This window comes from Nycticebus coucang, chromosome 1 (assembly GCF_027406575.1).
Source record: "Nycticebus coucang isolate mNycCou1 chromosome 1, mNycCou1.pri, whole genome shotgun sequence".
Lineage (NCBI taxonomy): Eukaryota > Metazoa > Chordata > Mammalia > Primates > Lorisidae > Nycticebus > Nycticebus coucang.
In genome coordinates this window covers 33,554,146-33,568,982 of record NC_069780.1, presented here as the reverse complement: position 1 = coordinate 33,568,982, position 14,837 = coordinate 33,554,146, and the positions used below count along the sequence as shown (strand labels likewise).

Below are 14,837 nucleotides of genomic sequence, written 5' to 3'. Positions count from 1 at the left end.
TTTCCTGGTTCCATACAAAATGAACTATTTTTTCCCAATTTTTCAAAGTATGATGTTGATATTTTAATGGGGATTTCATTCAATCTGCAGATTGCTTTGAGTAGTATAGACATTTTAACAATATTGATTTTTCCCAGCAGGGTGGTGCCTATGGCTCAGTGAGCAGGGCACTGGCCCCATATACCGAAGGTGGCGGGTTCAAACCCAGCCCCTGCCAAACTGCAACCAAAAAAAAAAGAAAAGAAAAGAAACTCTGATTTTTCCCAGCAAAGAGCATGGTATGTTCTTTTATTTGTTAATATCTTCTATTTTTTTTTTCTTAGGGTTTCATAATTCTCTTTATAGATGTTCTTTACCTCTTCCGTTGGGTATTTCATTTTCTTTGAAGCTACTGTAAAGGGAATTTTATCTTTGAGTAGCTTTTCATCTTGGCTATTCTTGGCATATACAAAGGCTACTAATTTGTGGACATTGATTTTATACCCTGAAATGTTACTTTATTTCTTAATCACTTCCAGGAGTCTTGTGGTTGAGTCTCTGGGGTTGTCTAAGTATAAAATCATATGACCAAAGAGGGAGAGTTTGGCCTCCTCTGCCCCCTTTTAGATGACCTTTATATCCTTCTCTTGCCTGATTGCATAGGCTGAAAGTACCAGCACTATGTTCAATAGTAGTGGCAATGGTGGACATCCTTGTCTGATTCCAGTTCTAAGTGGAAAAGCTTTCAGTTTTACTCCATTCAGTATGATATTAGCTGGGGGATTGTCATAGATGGCTTCAATCAGTTTAATAAATATGCCGCCTATGCCTATATTCTTAAGTATTCTTGTTAGAAAAGGATCCTGATTTTTCTCAAATGCCTTTTCTGCATCTGTTGACAGAACATATGGTCTTTGTTTTTGCTTCTGTGAATTACATTTATGAATTTGCATATGTTAAATCAGCCTTGCATCCCTGGAATGAAGACTACTTGATCACCTTTTTAATGTGTAGCTGTAATCTATTGGCTACGATTTTATGGAGTATTTTTGTATCAATATTCATTAGTAAAATTAGTCTGTAGTTCTTTTTGTTTTGTTTTGTTTTGTTTTGTTTGTTTGTTTGTTTGTTTTTGTAGAGACAGAGTCTTTCTTTATTGCCCTCAGTAGAGTGCCATGGTGTCACAGCTCACAGCAACTTCCAATTCCTGGGCTTAGGAGATTCTCTTGCCTCAGCCTCCCGAGTAGCTGGGACTACAGGCATCCGCCACAACACCTGGCTATTTTTTTGTTGCAATTTGGCCAGGACCAGGTTTGAACCCACCACCCTCAGTATATGGGGCCAGCACCCTACCTGAGCCACAGGTGCCGCCCCCGTAGTTCTCTTTTTTAGCCCCGTCCTTTCCTGATTTTGGAATTAAGGTGATGTTTGCTTCATAGAACATGTTGGAGAAGGGTCCTTCCTTCTCAATTTTATGGAATAGGTTCTGCAGTATAGGTATAAGCTCATTTTTGAAGGTTTGATAGAATTCTGGTGTGAAGCCATCTGGTCTAGGGCTTTCTTACTGTTGTTGTTGTTGTTGTTGTTGTTGTTAGACTTTTTCTTGTTTCTTTGATCTCAATGCTTCTGCAATCATAGTTCTGTTCAAGAGATCTGTTTCTTCCTGGTTAAGTCTAGGGAGATGGTGTGATCCCAGGTATTGGTCCATTTCCTCCACATTCTCAATTTTTGGGGTGTGGAGTTTCTTGTAGTAGAGATAATCTCTTGTATCTCTGTGAAAACTGTTATTATTTCCTCTATTTTGTTTCGGATTGAGGTTATTAGACATTTTACTTTTCTATTTCTAGTTAATCTGACCAAGGTTTATCAATTTTATCTTTTCAAATTAATCAAACCTTTTGTTTGATTAATTTTCTGAATGATTCTTTTATTTTCAATTTCATTTATTTCTGATTTTATTTTGGTTATTTATTTTCTTCTTCTACGTTTGGAATTGTGTTGCTCTTCCTTTTTCATTTCCTTAAGATGATTCATTAGGTTGTTGATGTGCTCATTTTCTGGTTTTCGGATATAGACATCTAATGTGATAAATTTCCCTCTTAGTACTGCTTTTGCAGTCTTCCACAGGTTTTGGTAGCTTGTATCTTCATTATTGTTATGTTCAAGGAAGTTAATGATTTCCTTTTTTATCTCTTCCTTGACCCAACTGTCATTCAGCATAAGGTTGTTTAGTTTCCAAGCCTTTGTGTGGGGATGAAAATTTTTGTTGGAATTGAGTTCCATCTTTATTGCCTGTGGTTTGAAAAGATACAGGTATAATATCAATTCTTTTGATTTTGTTGAGGTTTGGTTTGCATCCTAGGATGTGATCTATTTTGGAGAACATTCTATGGGCCAACAAGAACATATTTTCTTTAGCTTTGGAATGGAATGTTCTGTATATGTCTATTCAGCACAGCTGTTCTAGGGTCTCATTTAAGTTCCTTGTATCTTGGTTTAGTCTCTGTTTAGAGGATGTGTCCAGTTCTGTCAGACGGGTGTTAAAGTCCACAGCTATGGTGTTATGGTGTTTCATATTGCTCAGACCAATTAATATCTGTTTCATAAATCTGAGTGCATTTAAGTTGAATGCATAAATATTTAGAATTGAAATGTCCTCCTGTATTGTTCTCTTGACCAGTATGAAGTGACCAAAACAGCAGTTTTTGTTGAAATCACAATTTATAATATGCATGCATAAATAGTCTGGTGAAATATTGGTGGGCTTTTGTGTTCAGAGATATTATGTTGCTAAGTGTGGTACCCAACAAAAATGCCATGCTATTTTAGTATTCAGAAAAACAGGAGATTATTTCTATGTTGAATCTTGAGCTAATATTTTAAAAGTCTTTGAAACCTTTTCATAAAATACTCTTTCCAAAATAAGAATATTTACCTGTGTATCTTACCCATATAGTGTACCTGTATTTTTAGAACTGATTATTTTTCTGTCTCTTGATTATAGTATAGCATATCTATTTACAGTACTGTTATATAAACTGACTTGTTAGGTAGACTGAGGAATTTCTTCATATCTTAGAAACCTAGAAGATAATGTACACCATTTCTGTTTGTTAATGCTGCTCTGATAAGCAGAGCCCTATTCAAACACCTGGCAAAATAACAGCTATAGTAACTAGATGCTTTTATACCAATTTTTATTCCATTGCAGATATTTCATTTTAATTACTGCTGACTTCTATACTCATTTTTTATCTTTTAATTATTTTAAATATATCATCAAAAATCCTAATTTCTTATGAATACTGGCAAGTTAAAATTAGTGTTTACGGATGCCATTCTACTTTTGCCAAAACCAAACCAAAAGTTGTAGTGGACACTGTTGGAGCTAATTACCCCATAAGTACTTTGGCTTCTATTTCCTTAGTAGTCTCTAACCTGGATATTTTGCAGCTTTTTAAGTTCTTAGGTTATAAATTAGCATAGCATCTGGCTATTGGTTAGCATACTTATTATAGAACCTCTTTAACGGTGGGTATTATTTACCTCATATCTGTGTTTATGCTGACAAGCAGTAGTGTTTTCAAATTTAAAAGGTGAATGCATAGAGTTAAGATTTTTGTCTAGAATTTAAGAAAAGCAATGAAGTGACAGCTATAATCCTGAAGTATGTGGCATTACATGTTCATCTCTAACACAGCGACCTCGACATGAAGAACTTGTACATACTTGTCTTCCACTACAGTACACCAAAATGAAACCACAGTTCTTAGGGCGTGAAAAATGTTCTTCTCTCAACATATTTTCTGTCATTTTGCTCTGTCTGCCAGAGTCAGGCCAGGACTAATCATAGTTGACTGTGGCCGCTTGGAGTCAGCATATGTCCAAAATTATCTTCTATTTCAACTTTATTTTTGTCTAACACAAATATACAAGAATCTATTCTTCATTCATTTTTCAAATACCTAATAATTTATTTTGATTACGAATGACTCAACAAGTAAGAAAAGTATTCAGCTAACTACCTTTACAATATGATCTGACCACCTCTGACATGTCCTGAAAATGTCTAAAGAAGTTCTATTTTATCTTACTTTGTTTGTGTCACATGAGAATTTGTATTGTAGGAGGTGAAACTTAAACTTACAAGAGAAAAAAGATTCTTAACATTTTCAAAATTGTCTTTATTATCCAACCCTTTTAAACAAAAGGAGCTGTTCTTTGTTAATGTCTTGATACATAGGTAGGCCCGTATCCTTCTCCTCTGCTGTTTGCCGGTAATGTTAAATAGAGAAGATTTAGACGTCTGACCACCTTATCCTGCGCATATTCATGCTTACTCAATCATTTTTGTGCTATAAGTTTCATGACAAGTGTTCTTGGATGAGCGTTCTTAGATATTTTCCAGGGCTTTTTGGTTGAACTAAGCTAAGAAAAAGGGAAGCGTGGTTTAAGATTGTTTTCTTGAGTGCATGTATTCAAAAGTATAGCCTAAAAAAGGTTTGAAGTAGTTATGCATTTTGGATAATAACCTCCTCTTCCAAATAAGACTTTATTGCCATCATATTTTATCAGGCATTTTAATATTTAATCTAATTTTTAACAACAAATCATAAAGCACAACCAACAGAATTCTAGAATGATAAGTTTATGGCATCCTTCTAGAGACTAAAAGGCAGTTTAGATTCAAATCTTCCTTAAAAACCACATAATAATTGTATTAAAAGCACACAAAAATTATCCCAGTGCTCACCTATGATTGTAGCTAAAGTTATTAGATATTGGATCTTTAGACATAGATGAGTACTTTTTAAAACCAAATATAGTATTCACAGAATTTGTCTTTTAAAATAACAGTTTTTCTTCTAGAATCAGGAGCTTCTAATTTGCTAATATGTGACCAAACAAATTTTGTGGAAGACGCACTTAAATGTGACTTTATATTGTAAAGCTTCACACAGTCTGAGCATTGTCTCTGTTGTCTTTTATTTCTGGTTCTCAAGGGAGAGAATCTCAATGGCTTAGCCCGTATCAGATATCTGCCTTCATCCTCCCCTCCGTCAGCCCTGGTGGTGGGGTCATCTGATACAAACTGACAGCCTAGGCTCTTCCTTTCATCAAAGGTAGTGGTTGGGGCTCTTCCAAAGAAGATGGCAGGTGGGCAGGCAACCCAAACATGTCTGTTATGGCATTTGACAAGGATAGATTTATATTGCTTTTTCTTCTATTAAACCACTAGAAAGAAAAGATGTTCACAGTTGTTAAGGGCTGTTTGATAAACATAGAAATTCTCTCTGATAGCTGATTCACACCTGATTCACATAGATATATTTACTGAAAATTTATGAGTTGCTAGCTTCTTAGTTTGTGTTATAAAAAATTGTGGTTTAAAGTATATCTTTACTGAAAATAAAAGCACCATTGGAGGAAAAAATTCCATCAGAGTAATTATATTCTGAGGAAAAAGTCATTACTGTTAATGAAAACTACAGTTAAAAATAATAACTATAAACATTTGAGAAACTAATATTGGTGAAGTTATGAAGCTTAAGGGTTACAAATTAAATAAGGTCTGTAGGTTTATTCTTAAGTTGAATATGTATGGAAGTTGGAACAGTTACATTTACGTATTACATGTAATAGTCTCTATTCATTAAGTGTGAGTTGTACATGAGTCATTTTGTAACTCAGGGACTGCTATGCTGTCCCCACACTTATAAATTCTCTGCTTATTCTACAAAACTCTAAAAAATGTTCACAGGAATGCTAATGTTGAATCTGTCTTTTTTCATTTTTCAAAACTTATTTGTGTGGATCAGTATCATTATTAATGTCAAAAGCATTTCTTTAAAGAAAAGTATGATGAAGCAGCGGCTGACAAGAAAACGTAACATGTAAGATACCTGGTTAATCTTCGCCATCATTATTGGGATTAGGAGCCTCAGATTTCTCCTCTTTCTGTTGAGAGAGAGAGAGACAGAAGGAGTATCCTGAAAGATGAGCCTACAAACTTTCAGGCATGTCAATAAATAGAATTTCCCCCATTATGCAGTGAAGATTGCTAAAGTTTGGGGAAGGAATATTACTTGCTTTTGCCTTTTAAAACTTTGACTTTTCTATTTTTGTAATAATATATCTAAAAAGGAAGTTTGGGGGAAATGCCTCTATTAAACACATAAACAGGCGTTTGTGATAGTCATCAGGGATTGTTGGTAAAAGGGAAAGGGTCTAAATTTATAAACTGGCCCTCACATTCACTCCCCTTCTAGCCTTTTTTCCACATTGTCACCAAAATGAAAATATAAAATGTTACTTTTCTAAGGCCCAGCACAGTGGCTCACGCCTGTAATCCTAGCAATTCTAGGAGACTGAGTGGATTGCCTGAGCTCAGGAGTTCAAGACCAGCCTGAGCAAGAGTGAGACCTCATCTCTAAAAAATAGCTGGACATTGGGCAGCACCTGTGGCTCAGAGGAGTAGGTGCCGGCCCCATATACTGGAGGTGGCAGGTTCAAACCCGGCCCGGCCAAAAACTGCAAAAAAAAAAAAATAGCCAGGCATTGTGGCAGGCGCCTGTAGTCCCAGCTACATGGGAGGCTGAGGCAATAGGATCACTTGAGCCCAAGAGTTTGAGGTTGCTGTGAGCTGTGATGTCATGGCACTGCACCAAGGGTGACAAAGTGAGGCTCTGTCTCAAAAAAAAAAAAACAAACTGTTCTTTACTGCTCAGTACAGTTTGTGACTATGATTGCTCTTAGGGTAAAGACCAGTATCATCACCATGGACTATAAGGGTGGGCCTACGCATCCACTGTCAGACTCATGTGGGCTTCTCCCCGCTCTAAATTCCACTCAGACCCTCCTCCTTCATTTCTCTGTTGGCCATATGCCATCACACTAAGAGCCTGAAAGTTGTTTCCCCTTCACCACTCTATCCTACCCTCCATTCTGTCTTTTTGCCAGATTAACTTTTATTAATTCTTTAAATTTTAACTCACCTATCTCTTTCTCAGTGAAAACCTTCCCTGTCCTCCCAAATTAATAGTACATCTGTTACAGTGCATTGTAAAAGTTTTCACTGTTGTTATTTTATGTTTATTTGAAGTTATTTTGTCTTTTCTAGAATCTATATAAAGAATCATCTTTTTTTTTCAATTTCCCAAGTTCTACTCTCATTTCATTAATTGTACTTCTTTTTTTTTTTTTTTGAGACAGAATCTCATTGTATTGCCCTTGGTAGAGGGCTGTGGTATCACAGCTCACAGCAACCTCCAACTCTTGGGCTTAACCGATTCTCTTGCCTCAGCCTCCCAAGTACCTGGGACTACAGGCGCCCATCACAACACCTGGCCATTTTTTTGTTGTAGTTGTCATTGTTGTTTTGCAGGCCCAGCCAGGTTTGAACCCACCAGCCCCAGTATATGTGGCCAATGCCCTAACCACTGAGCACAGGCGCCAAGCCTTTAATTGTACTTTTTAACTACTTTCTGGGATATATGTATTTTTTAAGATCTCATATTTTTTAATATTTTAAACTAATGGTTGCCTTTAATTCTTACAGTGCAAAAGACTTCACCCCTTCAGAGATCATAAAATTAGAAATAATGGAAATGTCAGCCAAGTTTCCTTGAGAAATTAACCAGCCAGTGCTAATGGCTGAATCCCATTTGGCACTCACTAACAATTCTGAGTCCCATTTGGCAATCACTTGCCCAAAGAGGATATCAAGTTAGACCTGAGAATATCCACTTGCCCAGATCACTTTTACTTCAAAATAATTGTGGTAGTAGTGATAAAATGAAAGACATGAATGTTGTGTAACTCAGGTGATTACCTTGGCTTTGCTGCATCATAGTCACTTTCACAATTCACTTAATGAGGATGGGCTTTTTTACATCTTTGGCTAGCGATTTTTCTCTTTTCCACCTCACTTTCAAGTTTGTTTTGGGGGAATGTTTTTCGTTTGGTTGTGTGCCTTCCTTCATTTAGGTAAAATCTCACATGAGAATGGATGATGTTCAGTACTACCTTCTGGGATTGGTTACCTCTGTGAGTTTCTCTTGGAAACTCAAGTTTGCACACAAATGCTTTCCTTAACCTTTCTCAGTTTTATTCGAGGTCACATTTCAGGTAGCATCAACATTCCATTCAGTGCTGCATTCACTGCAGAAGGGGAGCTTACCCAGGGCCCGTACACAACTATGCTCCAGAACTACAAAGGGAAGGTCATTGTCATCGTGGGGCATGTGGCAAAGCACACAGCTGAGGTAAGTGTACTCAGAATGTCATATGTGTATATGATAAATTATTTTCCTCCCTAATATGTATGTATGTGTATACACATATATAGGTGTGTGCGCACACAGAGGTTGCCTTACAAGTATATTAATTTGGGATTTGGTCACTAATGAAATTAACTTTGAAGATTTGTCTGTGTTTTTATGTGGAAGAGTTTGCCTTTAATTGAAGCCTTTTCCCCCAGTGTTCAGCATCAGGACCAAAAATAAGTTTGGGAAAAATCCAAACAATAGCCTAATGTTGTTGTGTTTAAAAAAAAAAAAAAAACCTGCTTTCTGAAATTGCAAAGAAGCAGCTTAAATTCTCTCCAGTGGAGAAAAACAGTAATCCTCAAGTGTAGACTCTGAAAGTTGATCATGAGGGGATTTATTGCAATTGGGAATTCTGTTTGCTTAGAGGTTCAAAGCTTTTCAGTGATAGAGAATTTAGGAAGGATATCAACTATCAGATATGAGGAGCACATGAACTATAAAGTTATTTTCCTCTTTCCTGGCTAAGCAGTTTGATAAATAAAGGGTAGTACCTGGAGGCCAAAAATATAACCTTTATTATTTCTTTTTTATGAAAGACCAATTGGAGACTCTAGAGAATCTCTACAAGAGCCAAATGGGATTTCAAACACACACACAAGGGCACACACTGACGCACAAAAAACAAAACAAAAAAGATAGTAGCAGGCAGACAACCTATCCAGCTATAGGCAACATTGAACCAGTGTGGGCTCCTTCTCTAAAGGGAGGGAAGAATCTGCTCTCTGCTCCTGGAGAAACAAGAGAGGTGGCTTGGTCCCTGGAGGCATTTTTTTCCCCAAGAAGAAAAAGAAGAGTATTGAGCCTTCCCAGGTTTACCAATCAAACAAATCTACTTCCCAGGGCAGAGTGAATAGCTGGTCAAAAAGAATGGTCAGGGCTCAGTGCCCATAGCACAGTGCTTAGGGCGCCAGCCATATGCACCGAGGCTGGCGGGTTCGAACCCAGCCTAGGCCAGCTAAAACAACAATGACAACTACAACCAAAAAATAGCCGGGTGTTGTGGTAGGCACCTGTAGTCCCAGCTACTTGGGAGGCTGAGGCAAGAGAATCACTTAAGCCCAAGAGTTTAAGGTTGCTGTTAGCCGTGATGCCACGGCATTCTACTGAGGGTGACATAGTGAAACTCTGACTCAAAAAAGAAAAAAGAAAAACAAAAGAATGGTCAGGAATAAGCTTAAGAAAATTTCCTCATCAAGAGAATCAGGAGTGCAGATAAAATATTCCCCTCCAGTATGTGTCTTCCTTTATGTCTGTCAAAACTGTGAATACAGAAAGTGGTCACTGAAAAGGCAGTCACATGAGAACTTTGAGACTTTTGATCAAAGGCCCTTTTAAGCATCTCGCAATATTTGTCTCAGAAGTATAGGGCTGATGGCAGCATTGACTTTTGACACTAAATGAAGGTCATCCCTGATGACAAAGCTTAACTGACCATACCAAAGAAGTATCTGAGTAAATATTAGTTCTAAGTCATAAATCACTCACCCATTTTTTTATGTTACTCTATCTGGCACCTAACAGAGAACAATCTACACCTATTTCAATGAAAGTCAGGATAGTAACCAACCACTTTAATGTGGAATTTCAAGTAAATGAAAATATTTTATAACTAAAACCATGATATCTATATTATTCTGATAAAATTTATTAAATAATAATTATTATTTTACTACTATACTGCTTCTACTACATTAATTGGTATTGCCATATCATTCCAATGAAAAATGTGAGTTTTCAATTGTAATAGAAAAATGCTGTTGAAAAATATCTCACATTCCTAGTTTCCAAATAAGAAATGACCTCAAGAAGAAATTCCTAATAATGATTATAATTCCACTTATAGACTGGTTTTTGTATGCCAGACACTATAATAAATATGTTACATAGATTATCTCATTTTATTTTTTGTAACATTCTATGAGACAGCCATTTTCTAGACATGTTAAATGTGAGAAAAACTTACACTCCAAGTTGATCTAATTTGCCTGTCGGACCCAGGATTGAAACCCAAGTCTATAGGTCATACCCTTAACTCGGTGATCCCTTAAAGCTTTTGCGTCTGAATGCTGTCTCTTCTGTCCTTAAAACATGCTTATTCTGACTTTTCACTGGCCATAGTAGTTCTCAATGAATGTGAACCCTGACCTGAAGTAATTTTATGCTGTAAGTGCCAACAAGCTTAGGGCTTTCGTTTCATAAAATATTCACCATTTGAAAGATGGTCTCTAATAAGTAGACCCTGTATGGTTTAATAGTCTTAAATTTTCCAAACATCCTATTTATATTAATTTCTAGATTTATGTTATTTAATTTTACCATAAAGGTAAAAACATGTGTGTGTATGTATATGTGTGTGTATATATGTACCCACACACATACATATATACACATTTATGTGTCAATAAGTAATTAATTTCTTTCATTAAGCAATCAGTTAAAAAACATGTATCTGTTATGTGCAAGACATAACACCTATAGTCTCCCAAAGTACCAATAGATTTAGAAGTTCAAAATGTGAAGGAAATCTGGAAGCGTGGCTCAATCACATGAATTAATAAAAATAAATGATTCAAATAGTAATAAAGAAGCATTCTATTCAAAATAAATTAACCAGATGATGTCATACATAATTCCTTCTTCATATCCTCCACATTCATTGATGCTGTGAACAATACAATGGTAGGATCATTTTGAGAAATAGTTTTAAACATTTATGTAGAGATGTGTTTGTATGGTTTTTCTCATGGTTAGGGCTAAAGAGAATACTTTTAGATACTTGTTGCTTATCCTATTAAATCTTTGTATTTGCTGTACAGATCTATGTGTCTTTACTAATGCTTCCTCACACACTGGATTGGAAGCATCTCAGTGTAGAGCATATTTGTTGGATTCTACTATGTGTCCCTGCTTATACTGGATGCCTTTTATTTGCCCCGTCTCCCATCACACATTTATTCTCCACCCTGCCAGTCACCCTGAGAGGCCGACTTTCATGACTTCTGGCTTCCAGTTATTCAACCAGTGAGTATCTCTGACAAATAGAAAGGAGAAGGGTAAGGATATTTATTCTTCAGGATCTTTTCCTCAAAAATTATCTGAAGTGGTTGTGTCCTCTACTGAAAGTTAACAATTCTCTCCAAGAAGGCTTCTCTCCACAGCTTGCTCTTTTCAGGCCCTGGTGCCTGCGGCTCTCGGCATGGCCAAAGCTCTGCCTTTACTAGCCCCGAGCAACCCCACTGTCTCTTATGGTTCTCTTACACACCACCACCACCTTTGTGATTCATCTCTTTGTAAGTCATTCTCCCCTCAATCTGTTCTCAGGGCTTTCTGGGACCCTGATCATTGTAAGGGTAGTATCTAAACACATGAATTTTTCCAGTCACCAACCTCCATTAGTTGCTGTGGAGGTTGTGGTAGGCTGGTTGTAGGAGGTTGTGGTAGGTAGGTAGGAGGTTGTGGCAGTTGCTATGTGTTAATTTGGGCGAGTTATTTCACCTTTCTGAGTTAAATAAATAATAATAGTACCTACCTCATAACATTCTTGTGAAGGTTTTAGATTAGGCATATAAAGTTCTCTGCAAAGCCTAGAAAACACTCAACATCAGCTATTAATTTCATTTTCCAGTACTGTTTTTTACACATATATGAATTTAAGAAAGACTATTTTATGTATGATAGTAAAAAAGTTCTAGATTTTGGGAGTATGTTAGCAAAATAACAGACTAGGAAGCTTTAATATCCTATCTTTTCCCAGAAACACCAAAAAACAGACAGAAACTGTACCCTGTTGAATAGGAGTGGCAAAATCTTCTTCCTAACTTTAGGCAGCGTCCAGACTTTCACCATTGAGTATGATGTCAGCAGTGTGTTTCATACACGGCTTGTATCCTGTTAAGGAAATTCTCTTCTATTTCTACCTTATCAAATGTTTTTAAGCATAAAAAGATGTTGAATTTTGTCCAGTACTATTTCCACATTAATTGAGATGATTAAGTATTTTCTTCACTTCTTTCTATTAATATGATATATTATAATGCTTTTTTGTTGTTGTTGTTTAACTTTGCATTCCTAGCATAAATCCCCCTGAAGTCAGTTTTCTAGTATTTTCTTTAGGATTTTTACATCAGCCTTTATCAAGGCTATTGGCCTATAGTTTTCTTTTCTGTCTGGCTTTGTTATCAGGCTAATGCTGGCCTCACAACTATTCCCTCTTCTTCAGCTTGTTGGAAGACTTTGAGAAGGGTTGATATTAATTCTAGCCAGAGCAATTAGGCTATAAAAAGAAATAAAAGGTGTCTAAATCGGAAATATATATGAATTTCCTAGGAAACAGTGCTATAAAATAGTACCGCAAACATGGAAGCTTAAAACAACAGAAATTTTTTCTCCCATAGTTCTAGAGTCTAGAAGTCTAAAATCAAGTGTCAGCAGGATCATGCTCCCTCGGAGAGTGTGGGTGGAATCCTTCCTTGCTTTTTCTGGGCTTCTGGTGATAGCCAGCAATCCTTATTGACCCTGGGCTTGTCACTCCATCAGTCTCTGACTCTCACCGTATAGAGTTCCCCCTGTGTGTGTGTCTGTCTCCATAGCTCTTCTCTTTCTTGTAATGATACCAGTCATATCAGGTTAAAGGCCTCTCTACTCCAGATGACCTCACTGTAGGGATCTGTCCTATTTCCAATTAAGGTCACATTCTTCAGTTCTGAAAGGAACATGAATTTGGGGGACATTATCCAACCCAGTACAGAAAGGAAGAAGTAAAGCAGATGACATAATCTCATGTCTAGAAAATTTACACTTCAAAAAAAAAAAACTGTTAGGGCGGCGCCTGTGGCTCAAAGGATTAGGGCACAGGCCCCATATGCCGGAGGTGGCGGGTAAACCCAGCCCCTGCCAAAAAATTCAAAAAAAAAACTGTTAGAGCCAATAAATGAATCAGCAGAATTGCAACATACAAAATCAACACAAAAAATCCATTGTATTTCTTTATACTAATAATGAACAATTAAAAAGGGAAAGTACAAAAACAATTCCATTTACAAGCATCTAAATGAATAGAATACTTAGGAATTAATTTAACCAAAGAGGAGTACGACTTGTATACTAAAACTACAAATATTGATGAAAGATATTGAAGATCTAAATATATGGAAGGATATCCCATCTTCATACATTGGAATAATTAATACTGTTTCCCTAACAGTGCTACCCAAAGCAATGTTCCATGTCAGTGCAGTCCCTATTGAAATCCTAGTGGCTGTTTGTTTTTTTGTTTTGTTTTTTGCAGAAATGGATAAACCATCCTAAAATTCTTTTAAAATTTCTAGGGACCCAGAATATCCAAAACAATCTTGAAAAAGAATAAAGTCAAAAGACTCACTCACACTTCCCAATTTCAGAACTTACTACAAAACAACACAAGTAATCAAAACAGTGATACAGGCATAACCATAGACATACAGGGCAATGGAAATAAACCTTTGCATCTATGGAAAAATTGATTTTTTGTAAGTATGCTAAGATCATTCAATGAGAAAAAATAAATTTTTCAAGAAATGTTTCTGAGACAACTGAGTATTTATATGCAAAAGAAGGAAGTTGGACCCTTAGCTTCACCATATACAAAAATTAACTCACAATTAGATCAAAGACCTAAATGTAAAAGCTATGATTATAAAGCCCTTAGAAGAAAACATAGAGCTTAAGTCTCAAGACCTTGAGTTTGGCAGTGGTTTCTTAAATATGACACCAAAAGCATAGACAACAAAGAAAATAAATGAATAAATGGGACCTCACTACAAGTAAAAATTTGTGCTTCAGAAAACATTATCAAGAGAGTAAAAAACACCCACAAAATGGAGAAAATGTTTATAAATCATATACTCCATATGGATTTAATATCAGAATATAAAACCAATATACAAAAATCAGTTGTATTTCTATTCACTAACAACTCCTACAACTCAACAACTGAAAGACAACCAAATAAAAAAATGAGTAAATGCTTTGAGTTCTAATTCTCTGGAGAAGACATGCAAATGGCTAATAAACAGAGGAAGAGATAGTTAATAATGTTAGTCATTAGGGAAACTGCAAATGAAAACCACAATGAGATAACTATTTTACACCCAGTTGTTGGCCAGGATGAGAAGACATTAGAACCCCTCTATACATTGCTGGTGGGGATGTAAAATGATGAAGCCTCTATAGAAAACAATTTAGCAGTTCCTTGAAAAAGTAAAAATTGAATTGCCATGTGTTTGCCTCCTACGTATCTACTAAAAAGAACTACAAACAAGGAGCCAAACGGTTTTTGTACGCCAGTGTTCATCACAGCATTATTGACAGTGACTGAAAGGTGGAAACAACCCAAGTGTCTGTCAACAGATGAATAAATAAAATGTATGATAATGTATATTCACCCACAAAAAGAAACGAAGTTCTGAGATGTGCTACAGCATGGATGAACCTTGTAAGCATTGTGCTAAGTCAAATAGGCTACACACGAGAAAGACAAAGATCATATAATTT

At 36.3% G+C, this 14,837-nt stretch overlaps 1 protein-coding gene across 1 annotated transcript in view; it reads left to right on the top strand.

The window, feature by feature from the left end:
• TBCK (TBC1 domain containing kinase) overlaps positions 1-14,837 on the top strand; it is a 209,752-nt gene that overhangs the window by 174,063 nt on the left and 20,852 nt on the right. The window contains exon 25 of the mRNA XM_053561937.1: positions 8,084-8,243. Coding sequence (XP_053417912.1) covers positions 8,084-8,243 — 160 coding nt within the window. The remainder of the gene's footprint in view (positions 1-8,083; positions 8,244-14,837) is intronic.